This window comes from Acanthochromis polyacanthus, chromosome 18 (assembly GCF_021347895.1).
Source record: "Acanthochromis polyacanthus isolate Apoly-LR-REF ecotype Palm Island chromosome 18, KAUST_Apoly_ChrSc, whole genome shotgun sequence".
NCBI classification, from domain to species: domain Eukaryota; kingdom Metazoa; phylum Chordata; class Actinopteri; family Pomacentridae; genus Acanthochromis; species Acanthochromis polyacanthus.
Window position 1 is genome coordinate 10,997,921 of NC_067130.1, and position 20,542 is coordinate 11,018,462.

A 20,542-nucleotide genomic window follows, 5' to 3' on the forward strand; every position below is an offset into this window, starting at 1 on the left:
CCAGGCTGCACTCTCACAGATGAGGGAAGTCGAAAGAGATGGAGAACTTTGCTGTTGGTTTGAGGAAATGCTGGTCGATGTGCAAAGTAGCAAGGTCTTCTGTTTTCACTCAGCAGACATGCTTATTGTTTGGCATAATGATAGCACTTGGTGAATGGTGTGATTGACTTTGTAAAGAACGTTTTGACTGCGTTCATCCTCAGTCTTATTTGATGGGACCATTTAGGGGTTGGAGATGATAAGTAAGGGTTGGACTCAAAGTTTGCACAGATAGCACAATCAAATCAGCTTTGGAGTTCATCTTTAGTCTAGTTGATCTTCTGGTAATACAAAAGAGGAAGATAAAGAAATGGGGAGTTAGAGGCACAGAGTGAGACAGAGCTGTAAGTAAAACTCAGCTGATACTGCACTCATACAGAATAGGCAGAACCGGGGGTATTAGACAGATGCTTAACTGTTGCTTATGCGCTGTTAACATGATGCATCTAATCTAGTATAAAGGGCTCCAGGTGCCAGACTCTAAGTGATATTTAAATGAACAGCTACCATTCTCATTTAATTTTCAGTGTTCTGCTTCCACATAACAAAAGGCTTTGAGAGGCACAGCCAACAGACAGAGAAATGTTGCTCAACATCTGAGACTTGTCCTCTCTGTTTTGCAGCAGGAGGTCAGTGAGGTCCCGCTGACGCTGCCCTCTGAGAGCCTAACTAATGGCGACTTGGAGGGCGATGAAACAGCAGAAAGCGATGTCCTGGAGAGACCTGAAGATACATCGATGGGCCCACCCTTCTCCACAGCTTCCGATGATGTTGCTGTTGCCGTGGAGACCCTGGATCCAGAGGCGGATGTCGTTGAAGGAAGGGCAGCGGCCCTTGTGGCTGCAGCCCGGGCCGTGGTGTCGGAGAGCCAGCTGAAGCAGCGGTTAGCGGCCGGAGGTCACGCATGTGCCCAGTGCGACCGAGTCTTCATGTCCATGCAGGGACTGAGGTCCCACGAGAGGAGCCACTCGGCTATGGCCCTGTTCAGCAGAGAAGACAAATACAGCTGCCAGTACTGCCAGTTTGTCTCACCCTTCAGACACAAGTAAGTACACTGTAAAAATAAATTCGTAGTAAATGACTAAATGTCACTTATGACTACTGGCAGCAAAAGTTGCCAAAAATACCGCCATAAAATTAAAACAGAATATCATAATACAATAAGTGCAAATGCAAGACATTTTCAGGATATGTATTTTATATTTTTGAAGAAACTGTTATTTCAAAGAATTTTCCTGAAATATTACTATAGATTTTATTGTATTTAGATTTTATTTGTTTTTATTTTCTTGACGTGTTCTATTGTTCCTTTCTTTTAATTTGCTCTTATTCTAATTTTACTGTTTGATTTCAACTGGAAAGCCCTTCGGTCACCTTTGAGTGTTGTAAAGTGCTCTATAAATAAATTTTGATTGATTGATTGATTGATTGATAGATCTCAAAGCTCTGCAGTGAAACTTTTTGTTTATTTTTATTTTACAAATTTGGCCTAAATTGCTATGATCAAACATGATCGATAGTGTAAACACATACACAAGTCTTATTTTGGAAGATAAAGACAGAACACACTACTGTTCATTCCAAAATACTTCTGTGTACCGTACATTCATTGAGATGAGATTTACAATAGCAGCCAATTATTCATGAATAATTCTGCGGGAGCAATTCAGAAGTATAAAAAGTGTATTCCACTAAATAAATAATTACCTTAAGTAAATATTTATCAGACACAAATATAACAACTAATAATATTTACCTTAAAATTATGAGGAAGACGTTAAATTGATAGTAAGGGCTTCAACCTTTTATATAAAGAGCTACATATTTAATTACAGATAATTATTGTGATTTTGTGTAAATTTGTATGTCATTTCAGAAAGCAAAGAAAAACTACAATAGGTACGGAAAGTATTCAGACCCCTTGGAATTGTTCACTCTGTGTCATTGCAGCCATTTGCCAAAATCAAAAAAGTTCATTTTATTTCTCATTCATGTACACTCAGCACCCCATCTTGACAGAAAAAAACAGACATGTAGAAATTTTTGCAAATTTATTAAAAAAGAAAAACTGAAATATCACATGGTCATAAGTATTCAGACCCTTTGCAGCGACATTCATATCTAACTCACATGCTGTCCATTTCTTCTGAGCCTCCTCGACATGGTTCTGCTTATTTATTGGAGTCCAGCTGTGTTTAATTAAACTGATTGGACTTGATTAGGAAAGGCACACACCTGTCTATATAAGACCTTACAGCTCACAGTGCACGTCAGAGCAAATGAGAATCATGAGGTGGAAGGAACTGCCCAAGGAGCTCAGAGACAGAATTGTGGCAAGGCACAGTCGAGATGGTTCTGCTTCTTTATTGGAGTCCAGCTGTGTTTAATTAAACTGATTGGACGTGATTAGGAAAGGCACACAGCTGTCTATATAAGACCTTACAGCTCACAGTGCATGTCAGAGCAAACGAGAATCATGAGGTCGAAGGAACTGCCCGCGGAGCTCAGAGGCAGAATTGTGGCAAGGCACAGATCTGGCCAAGGTTACAAAAGAATTTCTGCAGCACTCAAGGTTCCTAAGAGCACAGTGGCCTCCATAATCCTCAAATGGAAGAAGTTTGGGACGACCACAACTCTTCCTAGACCTGGCCGTCCAGCCAAACTGAGCAATGGTGGGAGAAGAGCTTTGGTGAGAGAGGTAAAGAAGAACCCAAAGATCACTGTGGCTGAGCTCCAGAGATGCAGTCGGGAGATGGGAGAAAGTTCCACAAAGTCAGCTATCACTGCAGCCCTCCACCAGTCGGGGCTTTATGGCAGAGTGGCCCGACGGAAGCAAAAAATGGCAGTCCACCAACGTTCACCATCCAACCTGACAGAACTGAAGAGGATCTACAAGGAAGAATGGCAGAGGATCCCCAAATCCAGGTTTGAAAATCTTGTTGCGTCATTCCCAAGAAGACTCATGGCTGTACTAGCTGAAAAGGGTGCTTCTAATCAGTACTGAGCAAAGGGTCTGAATACTTCTGACCATGTGATATTTCAGTTTTTCTTTTTTAATGAATTTGCAAAAATGTCTACATTTCTTTTTTTTTCTGTCAAGATGGGGTGCTGAGTGTACATTAATGAGAAATAAAATGAACTTTTTTGATTTTGGCAAATGGCTGCAATGACAGTGGAAAAATTCCAAGTGGTCTGAATACTTTCCGTACCCACTGTAACTGAAGAATTTTTAATGCAGTTGAAAAATAGAAATTTATTGTAACATTCTGTTTTTTTTATGGAGAAGCAGGCTTTATGAATGACCCCTGCTTCTACAGTAGAGTCCCCTTTGTACAGTGTGGCATTAATAAGGAGTAAATGAGATAACCTGGACCACTTAGCCCGTCATAAACACATACTTAGCCAAAATATTGCCATTTGACGACACTCTATTTAACATTGATCTGTTCTGACTGTCCAGTTACTCTCATGTTTCCTTTTCTGCAAGGTTATATCCAAATGTTTAATTAAAATCTGCCTGCACTCCACTTATGTTTTATTTATTTTTGGCTACATTGTGTTCCTTGAATTTTTATTTATTTATTGAAAAGCAGAGTAACTTTAAATGTCAGTTGCAGGAGATCTTAAGATTTCAGTCCTTTTTTGATCATTAGATTCCACCTGAAACTCTTTATCTGACTTCATACTGTGCAATTCCTTCTGATTCCACTCTCCTGTGTGGATATTAAAAGTAGAACGAAAATAGCTGCTTGCCTATGTGGCTGTATTTGTAATTGCATCGAGGAACTGCGGCCGGCGCTAACCTCAGTGACAAAAACATTTTGCTGTTGGTGGTGTTTTAATGCTTTCAATGTAAAGCAGCATTACTAGAAAATGGTTGGTTTGCATTAGCAGTAAACTGAGTCTAATAATGAGGAAATATTCCAGTTAAATGGTAAGAAGCCCTTACAGTATGTGCGCTGGTTGCTGTGCCTTACCAGCCTTACACCAGCTGCTCTTCAAATCAACTGGATGTTGGACTCATTTTGTACAGAGCACAGTTTTACACCTTATTCTGTTTACCCTATCACAATCCCTTTGAATCTTCAATCTTCCTCTAAGATTTCCTGCCTCCTAGGAGAGTAAGACAAACATTACAGCGAGACAGACATTTTGGTAGTGTGATTTGTTTTATCCATCACAGAGACCCAGACCGAGAGGGAAAGAGAGAGTCCTCATCTCCTCTGAGCTCCCAGGTGTAATCCCTCTGTACTGTATGTGCCCTGACCCAGAAAGAAGCCGCATTCCCATGCCACCTAGGAGGCTGGCATTAAAAACACAGCTACCGTCCCCACAGGCACTCACACACTCATTCCCACCAGGGGATTATGGGTAGATGAGTTCACCCCACGGCTCCTTGTTCTGTAGTCATTGGAAATGTGTGGCTGTTGTTTGCGAGGTAAACAGAATCGAGCGCTTCAGATGCTGCCGAAAAGCCCTGCTGTTGAAATCATCAAAGTGGATGCTGTAGAGTAGAGCTCTCTCTCTCTCCTTCTTTCCTGTACTCTATTCTTGTCACTTTCTCTCTTTATCTGCTATCCTTTTGTCCTCATTTCATCTGTTTTTTTTCTTTTTTTATCCTCTTATCTCACATCCTCTCTTCTGTTTTTTTTTTTTTTTTCCTCGTATATTTTGTCTCATCGCCAGTCTGGACAGACATGTGCAGTCTCACCACGGGCACCACAAGCCCTTCAAGTGCAAGCTCTGCCCCTTTAAATCTGCCTACGTGAGCCGCTTGAAGAGCCACCTGCATAAGGCACACACAGGTAAAAACCAGACGCGCACACACACATACTTTAAGTCTCATCACAGCTGTATCCATGGCTAACTAGGTATTCCCAGGCCCCAGCAGCAACCTCCTGTTTATCATCTTCCACATAAAGATTCAGTGCCTGATTTAGCTTATCCTGCAGCGAATGCAACCGGTGGATTAGCTTGAGGAGCAGCGACACTATTCACCGTTAAATAGATCTGATTAAGCAAAGGAATCAAACTTGAATTCAGATTCAAACATGCGTAGCTCAACGGAATATACAGCACCCTCCATAATTATTGGCACCCCTGGTGAAGGTGTTTATCTTTTAATAAATTCATTTTTTTTCTAAATAATATAGGTCCACAATGGGGTGGGGGGGGAGAGAAGAAAATCCAACCTTTAATTCAAGTGCATTTATTCAGTGGGGAAAAAAAAATCACACATTAAGAAATGATTCTTTTACATCAAATCATGTGTGCCACAACTATCAGCACCCCTGATGTTGTACAACCCCCTTTTGCCGACAAAACAGCACCTAATCTTCTCTAATACATTTTGTGCAATTTTCAGTGTGAGAGTATGCTTCTGCAATAAAAATTTAGTTTTTTTTTTTTTTTTTTTTTAAGGTTTTCAACACCTCTTAACCAGGGGTGCCAATAATTATGGAGGACGCTGTTTGTTTATTAGAAAAGTGGAGCTACAAAGGAGGAAGCACACAGACGTTCGTAATACGATGAGCTTCTCCGCCTGTCATCGTTTTTATTGTTTTAGCCACACGGCAGACAGTGATCCAAATACATGTAAATGCAAAAGCGCTCCACGTGCGCGATCGATACACAAGCGAAAGAAACAATTGTGAGTCTGGCAAACTACATATGGCAATTTTTTTGCAGCTTTTGAGTGCGACAAACAGCAGTAGCACTTAGATAACTGCTGCGGATAATTGACACCAGCCAGTTTTTGTGGGGGTTTTTTTTGTTGTTTTTTTTTTTTTTTTTTTAGCTGCAATTACATTTGGAAAAGTGGAGTTTGGGGAATTTGCAGGTTTTGTGTAAACAGTCCTCATTGAATCTGCTTGTTGTGCTTCCTTGCGTGCAGTAAAGATACTTTCTGACCAGAACATTTCAAAAAGGAAGCATTTGGCTTATTAAACCACTGCTGGTAAGACTGTATTGCACTCAGATCAGATTTGAATGTAATTGCTCCACTCTTCAGGATGCTGCTTGCATTAGGATGTTAAGCAAATACATTCAACAGAAACAGGAAGAGATGTCATAAATCCGCCATGGATGCATTCAGAACACCAAACCAAAGTGTTTGGCAGAGGAACATGCTGTAGCAAAAGCAGAATCACTATGGTTATATGCTGTAGGGGTATAAATCGGTGAGGAAATTGGTTGAAATTGAATATAATGGGCTCTAATTTGGGAGCAAGAGATCAGCTGTGATCAGCTCATTATATCCTTTAAGTATTATTTGAAGTATTGCTCCTTAAGCATGGCCCACCAATCTGCATGGAAGTTGCTCACTCTTTCAAAGCCCTCGTCTTTAACAGAGTACTATGTAGCTTACTGACATAGTACTAGTTTCACAGTGTAGCAAAGAAAAACCAATCCTGCAACTTCTGAATTCTTCAATGGAAAATGTGGACCCCACTTGTATTATGACACATCAAGACATTTTATATTTGATTGTTGAGCTCAATATTGTTTTCAGATTGTGTAAAAACTGACTAAAAGGTAACATAGTTTAAACTATTGTTCTATAAAAGTCTTAATCTTCCTTTTGTGTTCATATAAAAATCAATTCAAGTGACTCATGATCCTCAATGTCCCTCCAGGTGAGCAGCACACATACAAGTGCTTGTCGTGCCCCTTCTCCTCCATGACCATCAGCCGGCTGAAGGAACACTCTCTGAGAGACCACGGCGAGGCCCTGACCCTTCCAAAACTCCGAGCTGCTACCCAGGCTGCGCATGCCGCCCTCAAGCCCTCCCGACTGCCCAGCAACGCTGAGCAGACTCCCATGGCCCCAGATGGTATGAGATCATCTGTAGAAGCTTTTTTTTTTTTTTAATAGATACATGATACGATGGGCTTGCCAGGCCTGATTTGGAGAGTCTTGATTAAGCATTGAAGGCAGAGTTGGATGAGAAGTCAGTCTCATGTCTGTAAACTACAGGCTAGTCTAACTTTACAAGAACAAATGTCCAGCAAAGTCCTAATACTAATTCTCAGTAGTTGTGTTTTTTTTTTGTTGTTGTTGTTGTTGTTGCATGGACTACACAAGCAAACTACAGCATGTTAATTACTCAGCTTTAGAGGTGCTGGTATTTTGTTGTTGACTTATGCTAAGGTAACCTAACTGGCCGCTGACTTATCAGTTTCCGTTCAGTATCAGTCATCTAACTCTCAGCAAGAAAGCAAACAACTGTGACTTCCAAAATATCAAACTGTTCCTTTTAAACAGAATCTACCATAAGAGATAATTCCTCCTCATTGATCCTCCAACTGAAACCTTTAATGTCATTTGTGTTTTTAAAAATCCCAAAATAGACTAAGAATGCGATAGCAGATATAAATGTAACATAGATGACTGAAAATATTCCCCTAAATATCAACAAATCTTTATTAATATGAACATCATTGCAAAATAGGTGAATCCTTCCTAAACATACTGTTTGCATACATCTTTGAACTTGAAGAGGCTGAGAATTCCTAAATCAACACCAGAAAACCTACAAAAAGTGTTTACAAGATGTGATGGGTATTAATGAAAAAGTAGCATGCATTAATATGTGAAAAAGACTCATTTCTAATGTTTTTTTGCTGCAGGGATTGTATTTACTTATTTTTCCTGCAAGCCCAGAGGTGCTCAGACTCATGCATATAACTGTAAATAATAAACAGCCTCATTAAATACAATAAATTACCATGAGGCATGCCATCAGATAAAGCTGAACATCTTCCAGATTTGAAAGGTGGCCCTTTTTCTTGCGCTATTACTACAACCCAAATTAGATCTGCTGTGAAATTCACATTTAGTATCCGTATATCTGTTTGATATTCACAGAGGTTGTTGTGCATAGATTGAATAAATTATACTTTAATTTTGGATTTAGACTGTTCAGATTTGACTGCCCCAACCCTCAGTTATTTTGACACATTCCTTCACAGAATATGTTCAGTCAAAGAGGTGCCTTCACTGGAGGCTGGTGTAGCAGTAAACTCCTTGATGTGTTGCCATGTTTGAGGTGTTTTAGTGGCTTTGCAGCGGCTGCTTTAGCTTGCAGACTGTTCTTGGCAGCAGCTGTCACCTTGCTGCTGGAGCTGTGGAATCTTCCCTGGAGCTGAAGCAGGGCAGCATTCCTCAATGCACCATCCACCACTGTCAGCTGTGCCCTACCAAGACAAATGAAGCATTGAGAAAGAGCAGAGCTGACATATTGAATGTCTCTCTGCTGTGCCAAACTAGCTACCTTCAGCTGAATGTTTGAAATTCAGACAGAGTTTGTGTTCTTGGCAGTGTGCTTTGAAAATATTACCATTTGATTGCCTCTTATTAGCAGTGATGTTTACTTAGATTTCTGGAGCATGATTTTTAATTTCTGCATCTGCATAAAACAAACAAAAAGAGGTTCTTTGAAATGCAGTCTCATTTTGACTTTTAGCAAAATGGCATTGCCAGGTTGTCGCTTTGATCAGGACCTTATCTCAACAACCACTGCATGGATCGCCGTGAAATTTAGTACAAACACGCCTTATTCCTAGATGACCGCAGTGAATCTCAGACGTTGCATCCAGCACCATCATCAGGACATTTCTAAAAGCCTCAGCTGTACTTGCTACATGCTAACATGCTAAACTAAGATGGTAAGGATTATAGCTGCCTCACATCTGCATCTTAGCTTTGTCGTTGAGTCTTGTTATTTAGCTCAAAGCCCCACTGTCTCTGAGCGCAGCCAGCCTCACAGATCCACTGTTTTCAAGGCCTTCATCTCTCCTTCTTTGGATTCTCACAAGTATTCCACCTCCCATTTAGCCAATGCAATAAACAATTTTTGCTCCATAACACATTTAAGAAGACGCATCACCACGCAACTACAGAATCTGCTCTGTCTTCTGTCTCATCTCCATATGTCTTTGCAATGCAGAGAGGATATTAAAAGCATGAATCAACTGTGGCATTGTTTGATTCATATGAATTCCTCTGCCTCTTCTGCAAAAGTCAGAAATTGGATCTCGAGAATTTTATAAAGTAAAGTTTAAAAAAAAAAAAAAAAAGTTTTTCCCTGCATGCTTCTTCCGACTCCGAGTGCTGAATGAAGCATTTTTCACATGGATAGATATTCTATTAGTGTCACTGTGGTTTATTTATTGATGTGTTGGAGGCTCAAAGTAGGACGAGAATATGAGCTTGCTCGCTGATATTATAGACTCTTGAGAAAGGGAATGAGGAGGGAAAGAAGTAGGGGACAAATGATGACAGTCACAGCTACACTTCTGTATCTGTCGGGGGAGGTGGGGGGGGGGGCTGTTTGGAGTGAGCACATCTGAATTCCTCTCCTTTACAGAGACCCAGATCAACGGCTGTCTGCTGATGGCCTTTTATTTAATACTGTGTATATCGCATGAGCAATCACTGGGAACACCTGTACGCCTGCTTCTTCATGCATTTGTCCAATCAGCCAGCAGTTTGATAGTGGTGCAAAAATACAGTCCTGCAAATACATGCTAGGAGATTCAGTCAGTGCTCATGTGAGATATCCAAATGGGGAAAAAATGTGATCTTAGTAGCTTGTGACTGTGGCGTGGTTTGAGTATCTCTGAGACTGCTTGGATCACAATGATGCAAAAATTTAAAAAAAAAAAACATCCAATGAGCAGCAGCTCTGCAGACAGAAACGCCTTGTTGATACGAGAAATCAAAAGACAGTGGTCAGACTAGTAGGGGAGGATGGAAAAACTACTCCGATAACTGCTCTTTACAACTGTAGTGAGCAGAGAAGCCTCTCAGAATGCGAAACGCGTCAAACCTCTGAGGCAGATGGGCAGCAGAAGACCATTTCTGGTTCCAATTCTGCCAAACCAAGAACAGAAATCTGAGGCTGCAGTGGGCACAGACTCACCAAAACTGGACAGCTGAAGACTGGAAGAATGTAGTTTTGTCTAACAAATCTCGATTTCTGCTGAGGCTGCAGATGGAAAATTTGGCATTTATTGTAGGAATCCCTGGACCCAACCTGCCTTGTGTCAACATCCAGGGTGATAGTGGTGCTATAATGGTGTGGGGAATGTTTTTGTGGCACATTTTTGACCTGTAATATCGATCAATCATCATTTCAGTTTGTTAGCTTATCTGAGTATTGTTACAAACCTTTTACATCCCTTTGCAACCTACATGTTTCTTGTAAAGGCTAATTCGAGTGTGATTTTGCACCATGTCAAAAGGCAAAGAACAGTTTATTGAACATAACATTGTGTTCAGTGTTCTTTAGTGACCTGTCCCACTCATCAGATCTGAATCCAACGGAGCACCTTTGGGACGTGGTAGAACAGCTGAAAAATCCACAAAAATGACGTGATGCAATCATGTCAACATGAACAAGAACCTCGAAGATTTTTTTTTTTGAAAACATCATATGGAATCCCTGATATAATTAAAGAAGTACTGAAAGCAAAGGAAGGCCCATCCTAATATTAGATACGGTGTTCTTAATAAAGACCTTGGCTGCATGTGTTTTATTTTCTAAGAAATGACCAGACATCAAATGGAATAGAAGAGGCCAATTAATTGATTTGGATAAAATTTATGAAGTAGGTTAAACTCCATCCTGCTGTGCAAAAATTTCATCAGCTTGACAACTTGACCGTGCATTTGAGTCTGTCAGATGACTCCTGTGGGATGGAAACTAGTGCCTGAATCCTCTTGATGTCTGAAAATAAGCAAACATGTGCCTTGTTAGAGCAGTTCCTCTGTGAAACAGAAATGTTCTGGTAGCCTGTACACATGCCTTCTACTAAGCTAAAACATTATTTTTGCATAATGACACCTCTAAACCAGAGGTGGAAGAAGAACACGAATCCATTACTCAATTCCACTCCAATACAAGTCGAAATCCTGCATTCAAAATCTGCATTATTATGTATATATTATTAGATTGCGCATACCCATGATCAATGTGTGAGTTCTGTCTGGGGTTGGACTCCCTCCAAAAGGTCACAAGATACATCTGAAATGATAATTCTGTTAGCTCACAACAAACAAAACTGTGCTGCAAAGCTGTATTGTTTTTTCTAGACTTGAGTAGTTGTTTAAATGAAACCACAGAAGAAGACGGTATCCTTTAGTGGAACTGCTGCCGTCATGTTTACGTCTCTAAAAGGACAATGACACCCAAGCAGACACGTGCCAAGAAATGTTTATATATTGTAATCTTTATATGTAAAATGTTAACATCTCCAATTGCTGCTAACTATAGCTGTTAAAGAAATATAATAGAGTTTGAGTTTATCGTTGAATACAATGGAAATTCTCCACTCAAGGACAAATCGACCTGATACATGACAATAAGCTCTAAATGTCTTTGCCCCTCCCTCAGATCCATCGTACCTGGAGCCGGCCGACGTCCGTCAGCAGCTCAGTCATTACCAGCTGGCCAGTCAAATGTCTTCCTGCTTGACTCCTGGTGGCTCATCACTGGGTGAGTGTCGTCCAGAAGCTGCCCTCACATGCGAGTTCTGCGAGTTCACCTCCGGATACATGCAGAGTCTGCGCCGGCACTACAAGGACCGCCACGGTGGCAAGAAGCTCTTCAAGTGCAAAGACTGTTCCTTTTTCACCTGCTTCAGGTAAGAAAAGCAGACCAAATTGAAAACTGCACCGTGATAGATGCTGTTATTGAGGATGTAGATGCCACAAGCTAAAATTAACAAATTTTGCACACGTATTTATGTGAGATAAGAAACCTAGCAAGGAGTGCTGTGACATATACAAGCTCCAGATAGACTGGGCTAACTTTGGTCCACTGATCCATCTTTCTGCCTGTAAATCTCTCTCAGGAATACCTTCACCATGCATGTGGAGGCAGGTCACAACAACATTGTACCTGAAGATCTCCCCAAAGACCTGCGCTGCCCTCTCTGCCTCTACCACACCAAACACAAGAGCAACATGATCGACCACATCGTTCTCCACAGAGGTACGCTTCATGCAAAATCTAACCAGTCTCATGGTGAATTTTACTTTGAAATGAGTACTTCAGCATTTTGGGAATGCTGTGTTTTTTATGGCAAGTTAGCATGAAGGCTGGAAACTTTGGGAAACTGCTCGAGTCTCCACTGGTTTCCTGGCAGCCTCGTGGTAGCATCAAAGCTGCCTTTATGCATATTAGTGCAGCACTTTGCACTACATTCACATGCTAGAAACAGAAAAACTTCCTGTTATTGCCACTGCATGCATTATTACAGGATGGCTTCCCCCTGCTGCTAACAGTACCAATTAATGACCCGACTGCCTTTGCAGTGCAACACATTTGTAGCTTTTTGTTAACAAGTGACACCAGATACCAGCTGTGTGTATAGCATTGTGTTCATAGTGGGTTACATTTCAATATAACAGCCTGCGATTCTGGCTTTGCGGCCACTTTGGCAGTGGTTTGTTGATACTTCTGTATTTTTTGTCACTCTTGTTACTCATATTAAATGGACAGACAGCAAGAAGGCGAAATAGCATTTTTCCTCAAATATTGAATTTTGCAACCAATCTGATCACAGTCAAGCAAAACCTTTTATTGCTTTTTGCAATTAAACATGGATGAGGAAACTAGTTAAATATTTGGATTACCAGTTATTTTGTTTCAGTGGCTGACAAATTTTCCTCGACAACGGTGATATTCATTTTGTACTCCATCATAACAAAAGAAACCTAATGATAACAGGGCAGTCCGTTTGTGATGCTTGGTAGGTGTTTTTCTCAACGAGTGCGTGCATTCCTTACTGTATGTGAGAACTTTCATGAGAACTGAAACCGAAAGATAACAGTTAAAGTGAGAACAGAGGAATGGAAACACCTCAGATCAGTCGATAAACATTTCTTGAGTGTTTGGGTAGTTTTTATGTGAGGCTGTCGTCAGTTATCGAGACAAAAGTGTTTGTGTTGAAACCGAGAAAATGGCAAAACCTCCAAAATATATCAGCCACCGTGATTACTTTTCATTTTGTGTGTTCGATGTGAGTGTGTATGCCATTTGATGCCTCTCCTGCACCCACACATCTCCTCTTCCCATTCGGTTATCTCATCTCATGCTGTTCTTCTTCCCTTCTCCTCTGCTCCACCTGTTTTGTTTTTTTTTTATTTCTCTTCTTCTTCTCCAACCTAATAATCCGTTTCGCTTTCCCCATTCCCTCCACCAGAGGAGCGCGTGGCTCCGCTGGAGGTCAGCCGCTCCAAGCTGTCGCGCCACCTTCAGGGCCTGGTTTTCCGTTGCCACAAATGCACCTTCACATGCTCCAGCGATCAGGCCCTGCAGCTTCACCTGCAGAAGCACGCTGAGATCAAGCCCTACCAGTGCCAGCTCTGCTATTACGACAGCAGCCGACGGAGCCAGCTAGAGGAGCATCTACGCCTTGAGCACAAGGTCAGTGGGGGTGCACAATATGATGCATGTAAGTCTTGTGCAGCTAAATTTAAATCGATACACCTCACTTAATTGGTTCTAATGGTACAATTTTAGAAGTAGGACGAATATGGTCATCAGGATTGTGAACAGTGGCTTCATTTGGCAGATGAGACTCCCTGGCTTATTACCATCAGATTTTTAATGAATGCGGTTTACTTGTAGGAACAGATTTTAATAATTGGCCTGCTTAATGGCTGTAGAATGAGATGAGACCACTGAAACACTAATTTGATTAATTTTAAATGGCTGTTGCTGGTTTTGTCAGCTGCAAGATTGTAAAAAAACAAAAAAACAAACTACCTAATAACCTAAAATACTGGAATCACACATGGGCATATTTTCTAATGAGGAGTGATGCATTTAAAAAGCAAACAAGCAACAAAATGATCATATAGGATCTAAAATCTGTATGTGCACTAGTTTAATTTTCACCATCAGACTCAAACTTCAGAAGCATAGTGAAGAAACAGACATGAACAATTTGTTAAAAGTTTTTAGAAAGCATTTAGCATGCTAAAAGTCGTCTGTGGAATTTTTATTATCCCAGTGCACAGACAAACAGCAGGGGTCAAAGGTTTCTCTCTTGACTTGTAAGGACATTTCATACTCAAGCAGAATGAGAATGGAAATGGACTTGAACAACAGCAATCAATGCTTTAAAAAAACCTATATTTCTGGATTTAAAATAGTGCAGCAGGAAAACTCTTTGTGCACTTTGGTGTTTTAGATTGAACCAAACTTAAAGCACGTCTTTGCCAAGTTTGGAATCACAAACTTATAAATAAGGCAAACTAATAATTAACAGCAGGTAAAATGTAAATAACTTGCTCCAAGTATTACATTGAAATAATTAAAATCAGCCCACTTTAATTTGAGGCAGGAAGAATGTGTCTATGAGTCCCTTGTTAGCTGTTGTGTGGGTGGTATAATTTTTTGTTGGGAAAAACTTCAGCAAATGATAAATTATGAGAAGATTCCTGTGGACCATGAATGCAACCATGATTATGAAAGTATATAAAATGTTTTGACTGTGGTCCATTCAAATGTCACATTTTATTTCCCTTATTTATGGTATAATATGTTTTTAAAAGTAGAATACTGAATGGACAAACAACAAGGCGGCTTCACCACACAGACGCCAAATTAAAGTCTATGCTGCGTCTTGACAGATAAAGGAGGAAATAAAATATCCGTGAAATGACTCCTGAATGACACTCTGGAATCAGATGAGTAGGCGCATGCATATCAGATTGCTTCAGCTTCAGTATATTCTAACCACATCCAGGAGAGAAAAGGTTTTGCTCTCCGTCTTCCCTAATGGGGGATAATTCATGAGATAATGTGAGAAAGCAGATGGTATTTTAGGAGTTTAGATTACAAGGAACTTAAAAGGGCACACAGTTATTGTTTTCCAATCTTTACATGGCCTGGATCCCTGGAGATATGCAATGCATGCTGGGAAAAGGTCCAGCCCACCTGTTAGTTAAAACAGGAGTAGGTGGGTATACATAATGGATGAATAGATAATTAACATGGCAAATATAAAGTGAAGAAAGCTAATTTATGCGTACTTTTTTTTTTTTTTTTTGCAGCATAGAAAATCCAAGAAAATCACTTTTTGAGATAAATTTAAGTGGCAGATAGGAGATGGATCACAGCTAGAAGATGATTACTTCACTGCTACTGATCAGTGAGTGCAGATTTTTAAATAGGTTCCTCTAAAGCCAAACAGTTGATTTGCTTTAGGTTTTAAAGTTCTGTATGCTACAATTTATCAGCCATGATATATGATATATTTACCTTAAAATTATGAGGAAGCTAACAAACAGGAGGTCAGAGGAGGAATTTAGCATTGGGAGAAATGGGACATTGTATCCTTTAAAGTAGCTTGGACTTGTATACATAGTATTTTCCAGGTTTTTTCCATTATAGTTGTCTATTTGACTCAGCCTTTTATATGGAATTATCCTTTTAGGTGAGATATTTGTGCTTAATATGATTCTGCGTGGTGCTGCTGTCACCTTCTGATTAGTGTTTTTTTTTTCCCCAGCTATGTCTTTAACATATAGAGCTCTTGTACTGTTTGTCTATATAAATTATATTTAATGGATTTATCAGGACCAAAACATCCAAAATAAAGTGAGTACAAGTGTTTACAGCATGTTTTTGGTTCTTCCGAATGTAGATGAAGGTAAATAAAAAAGAAGGTAATGAACACAGCACAGATATTTCAAAGGTGGGTTCATCATTCTCTGCTTTCATAAGAATATACAGTGGGTACGGAAAGTATTCAGACCCCTTGGAATTTTTCACTCTCTGTGTCATTGCAGCCATTTGCCAAAATCAAAAAAGTTCATTTTATTTCTCATTAATGTACACTCAGAACCCCATCTTGACAGAAAAAAACAGAAATGTAGAAATTTTTGCAAATTTATTAATAAAGGAAAACTGAAATATCACATGGTCAGAAGTATTCAGACCCTTTGCAGCGACATTCATATTTAACTCACATGCTGTCCATTTCTTCTGATCCTCCTCGATGGTTCTGCTTATTTATTGGAGTCCAGCTGTGTTTAATTAAACTGATTGGACTTGATTAGGAAAGGCACACACCTGTCTATATAAGACCTTACAGCTCACAGTGCATGTCAGAGCAAATGAGAATCATGAGGTTGAAGGAACTGCCCGCGGAGCTCAGAGACAGAACTGTGGCAAGGCACAGATCTGGCCAAGGTTACAAAAGAATTTCTGCAGCACTCAATGTTCCTCAGAGCACAGTGGCCTCCATAATCCTCAAATGGAAGAAGTTTGGGACGACCACAACTCTTCCTAGACCTGGCCGTCCAGCCAAACTGAGCAATGGTGGGAGAAGAGCTTTGGTGAGAGAGGTAAAGAAGAACCCAAAGATCACTGTGGCTGAGCTCCAGAGATGCAGTCGGGAGATGGGAGAAAGTTCCACAAAGTCAGCTATCACTGCAGCCCTCCACCAGTCGGGGCTTTATGGCAGAGTGGCCCGACGGAAGCCTCTCCTCAGTGCAAGACACATGAAAGCCCGCATAGAGTTTGTCAAAAAACACATGAAGGACTCCCAGACTATGAGAAATAAGATTCTCTGGTCTGATGAGACCAAGATTGAACTTTTTGGTGTTAATTCTAAGCGGTATGTGTGGAGAAAACCAGGCTCTGCTCATCACCTGCCCAATACAATCCCTACAGTGAAACATGGTGGTGGGAGCATCATGTTGTGGGGGTGTTTTTCAGCTGCAGGGACAGGACGAGTGGCTGCAATTGAAGGAAGGATGAATGCGGCCAAGTACAGAGATATCCTGGAGGAAAACCTCTTCCAGAGTGCTCAGGACCTCAGACTTGGCCCAAGGTTCACCTTTCAACTGGACAATGACCCTAAGCACACAGCTAAAATAACAAAGGAGTGGCTTCAGAACAACTCTGTGACCGTTCTTGACTGGCCCAGCCAGAGCCCTGACCTAAACCCAATTGAGCATCTCTGGAGAGACCTCAAAATGGCTGTCCACCAACGTTCACCATCCAACCTGACAGAACTGGAGAGGATCTGCAAGGAAGAATGGCAGAGGATCCCCAAATCCAGGTGTGAAAAACTTGTTGTCATTCCCAAGAGGACTCATGGCTGTACTAGCTGAAAAGAGTGCTTCTACTCAATACTGAGCACAGGGTCTGAATACTTATGACCATGTGATATTTCATCCATCCATCCTTTCTCTATACACCGCTTTATCCTCACTAGGGTCGCGGGGAGTGCTGGAGCCTATCTCAGCTGACTCGGGCGAAGGCAGGGGACACCCTGGACAGGTCACCAGTCTGTCACAGGGCTACATATACAGACTAACAATCACTCTCACATTCACACCTACGGGCAATTTAGAGTAATCAATTAACTTCAGTATGTTTTTGGACTGTGGGAGGAAGCCGGAGTACCCGTAGAAAACCCACGCATGCTCAGGGAGAACATGCAAACTCCATGCAGAAAGATCCCAGGCCCACCCGGGGATTTGAACCAGGGATCTTCTTGCTGCAAAGCAAAAGTGCTAACCACTACTGCACTGTGCAGCCCTGTAATATTTCAGTTTTTCTTTTTTAATAAATTTGCAAAAATTTCTACATTTCAGTTTTTTTTCTGTTAAGATGGGGTGCTGAGTGTACATTAATGAGAAATAAAATGAACTTTTTGATTTTGGCAAATGGCTGCACTGACAGTGAAAAATTTCAAGGGGTCTGAATACTTTCTGTACCCACTGTATAAAAGAAAAATGTGATCCAATCAGAAACAAACTGAGCTAGTCAAAACCTAGACCCAGAATATATAATTGGTTTTAATTTCCAAAAGCATAAAATTCACGGGCGTCTCTGGTTAAAGTTACATACAAAACTGAAAATAGAAAGAGCAGTCGACCTTAAAAAAAAAAAAAAAAAAAAAAAGAAAGCAGAAAAATGAAGACTGAAACATGCATGTTTTGATGTTGTTGAAGCCTTGGCAGGTTCAACAAGCTGCAGTACAGATAAAAACAAAAAACAAAAAAACCTCCCAAATCTGAGAAACACACTGTAGCCAAAGTGAAAAATACCTCCTGTTTTTGCTCAGGTTATCCGAAACTTTGAGCTGATGGGTCGAGTCAACCTGGACCAGCTGGAGATGTTACAGGAACAAGGGAGCAGCGCAGAGGAGGACGAGGAGAGAGACATGATGGAGATGGTAGCAGATGAAAATGTTGCTCTGGAGGAGGAGGAAGAGGAGGAAGAAGATGATGATGATGAAGGAATGGAAATTATAGAGAACCTAGTGGAGGACCAGAGAGAGATGGACGGTGACGAGATGGATGACAGCATCAGGGACGAAGAGGAGGAAGAGGAGGAGGAAGACGAAGTCAAAGAAGTAGAGCAGGAAAAGCCGCCCCTGCAAGGTAACTCCAGATCAATTGCTACAGATCTTTGTCAGTCTTCTGTATTATGTATTATCTAATCATACTCATCTTTACTCGAAAGATTGACAATGACTATTCTCAAAGGAGAGTTTATGAGCAATATTAACATGTCACATTATTTTAATACGTAAAGTAGCAGTTGTGAGCTGTAAAGTGAACTTCACATTTGATTAAAGTAGATATACATGTTGTCAGAACAAAGACAGACACTATTCATGCTCATAAGAATACAAATAATCCTGTCTGTCAGCTGCTGTCTGGGTGTGAAAGGAAAAAACTGAATCAAAATACTTCAATCCTCCCCTTTACATCAGACTGTCAAACCACTGATGTTTGCTTTAGATGAACAAATACACACTTCACACTCTGCCAGTCAAATCCAAAACACTGCTGAATATTATTTAACTGCTGTATATGAGCAGAGCACATTTCTTCACAAAGCCCACTGGGATCATGCTGTACATGATTATCTGCTCAAAAGCCATTTTCTGTTGTGCTTTCAGTTATGTTTCACATTATAATATACAGTATCTCCTGTGTTTGTTTTTAAACCAAATAAATATGTCTATTAGTCGGACATCAGTTGTACTTGCACAGTTGTGTTTGTCTTTGTCTCATAACATAGCATAGCATAACCTAGCATAACATGGCATAGCATAGCATGGCACAACATAATAGCATAGCACAACATAATAACATAGCATAGCACAACATAGCATAGCACAACATAGCATAACATAGCATAATATGAAGGGGAAAAAAAGAGATCTAATATGGAACTAGATGAGCCCTCAGTAGAGGGCAGAACCACGCCCTCTGCTGGCAAAAACCCTGTCCTCCCTATACAACTGATGCAATATGCATCAATTTTGATCATTGTACGTATCTCCCTCCCTACTTGATCTGCTGACCTGTAACTCCACAACTGAGCAGGGGACCTTAGACTGATCTTCAGTGCCAAGTTTGATTATCCTGACTTCAGCGGTTGCAGAGCTATCGGACCGGACATAGCCACATACATACATACATACATACATACATACATACATACTTACCCAGCCAGATACCGCACCGAATGCAATAGCCCTGCCGACGTACCCGTCGAGTGTGGTTAATAACATAGGACACCTGTGAATGCATCCTGAAACTAAATGTATATTTGAACTCCATTTCCCAGAGGTCCTTGCATCTTCCATCAGCAGCAGCAGCAGCAGCTCTGGGCCAAGCAGTGTAGAGAAGCGTCTTCCCTGCGAGTTCTGCGGTCGCTGCTTCACCAACAGCTTCGAATGGGAACGGCATGTCCTTCGACATGGCATGTTAGTATTTTTTTTTCTCTTATTCTCTACTGTCTCTTTGTATGTGAGCCTGAACATTTTATCTACAAAGTCAGCTCTTCTTGTTCTTTCATGAACACTCTTCCTCTTTACCTGCCTCTTGGCTCAATATGGACCTTTAAATAAATGCCAGATTTTATGCATTCACACTCTCTGTTAATGCTGTACTACAAAGAAGAGTTTTTAGCCAAGCAAGCGTCGTAGCTCTTTAAATCTTAGGAATGGTGCTCTTCAGCAAGTCTATATTATTACTTACAGAATAATATTATTTTCTATATCTACTGTATTACTGACCACAACACTCATAGAGGGAGGGAGGGAGAGTGTGAACTGTAGTTTGAGACAATTAAAAAGAACAAATATGGCATTTTTTCCATAGCTTAAGTTGATGTAGTTTTCTCATTTTGCGTTTGGAAACCCTTGTTGCATTTGAGAATGCATCCAATGGGGCATCACAATAAAATTGACATGATGTGTTAATTCCACAACGGAGATATGTGATGTTACCTGAAATTAAATAGCCCATATGTATCGGTATCAGAAATTGAGAGTTGGACAATATCGGCTTATTGATTATTGGCTAAAAAAAACATCGGACATCAATGGTGCATAATCCTTAGTTTTTTGAGCAAACAGGTCATTTTTGGCATATTGTTAAATGAGACCTGTAGAATAAAATAATTTTGATGAATTATTATGATTTTAAGGTTAGATTTTCTTACAGTTTTCAAAAGAA

General features: G+C 40.5%; 1 protein-coding gene across 4 annotated transcripts in view; it reads left to right on the plus strand.

Annotated features, from left to right (window-relative positions):
- Positions 1–20,542, plus strand: part of znf462 (zinc finger protein 462) — a 60,349-nt gene that overhangs the window by 35,642 nt on the left and 4,165 nt on the right. For all 4 annotated transcript variants that reach the window (XM_022203905.2, XM_051938161.1, XM_051938160.1 and 1 more), the window contains 8 exons: positions 663–1,084; positions 4,726–4,844; positions 6,675–6,872; positions 11,436–11,685; positions 11,896–12,035; positions 13,249–13,472; positions 18,133–18,451; positions 19,650–19,788. In XM_022203905.2, coding sequence (XP_022059597.2) covers positions 663–1,084; positions 4,726–4,844; positions 6,675–6,872; positions 11,436–11,685; positions 11,896–12,035; positions 13,249–13,472; positions 18,133–18,451; positions 19,650–19,788 — 1,811 coding nt within the window. The remainder of the gene's footprint in view (positions 1–662; positions 1,085–4,725; positions 4,845–6,674; positions 6,873–11,435; positions 11,686–11,895; positions 12,036–13,248; positions 13,473–18,132; positions 18,452–19,649; positions 19,789–20,542) is intronic.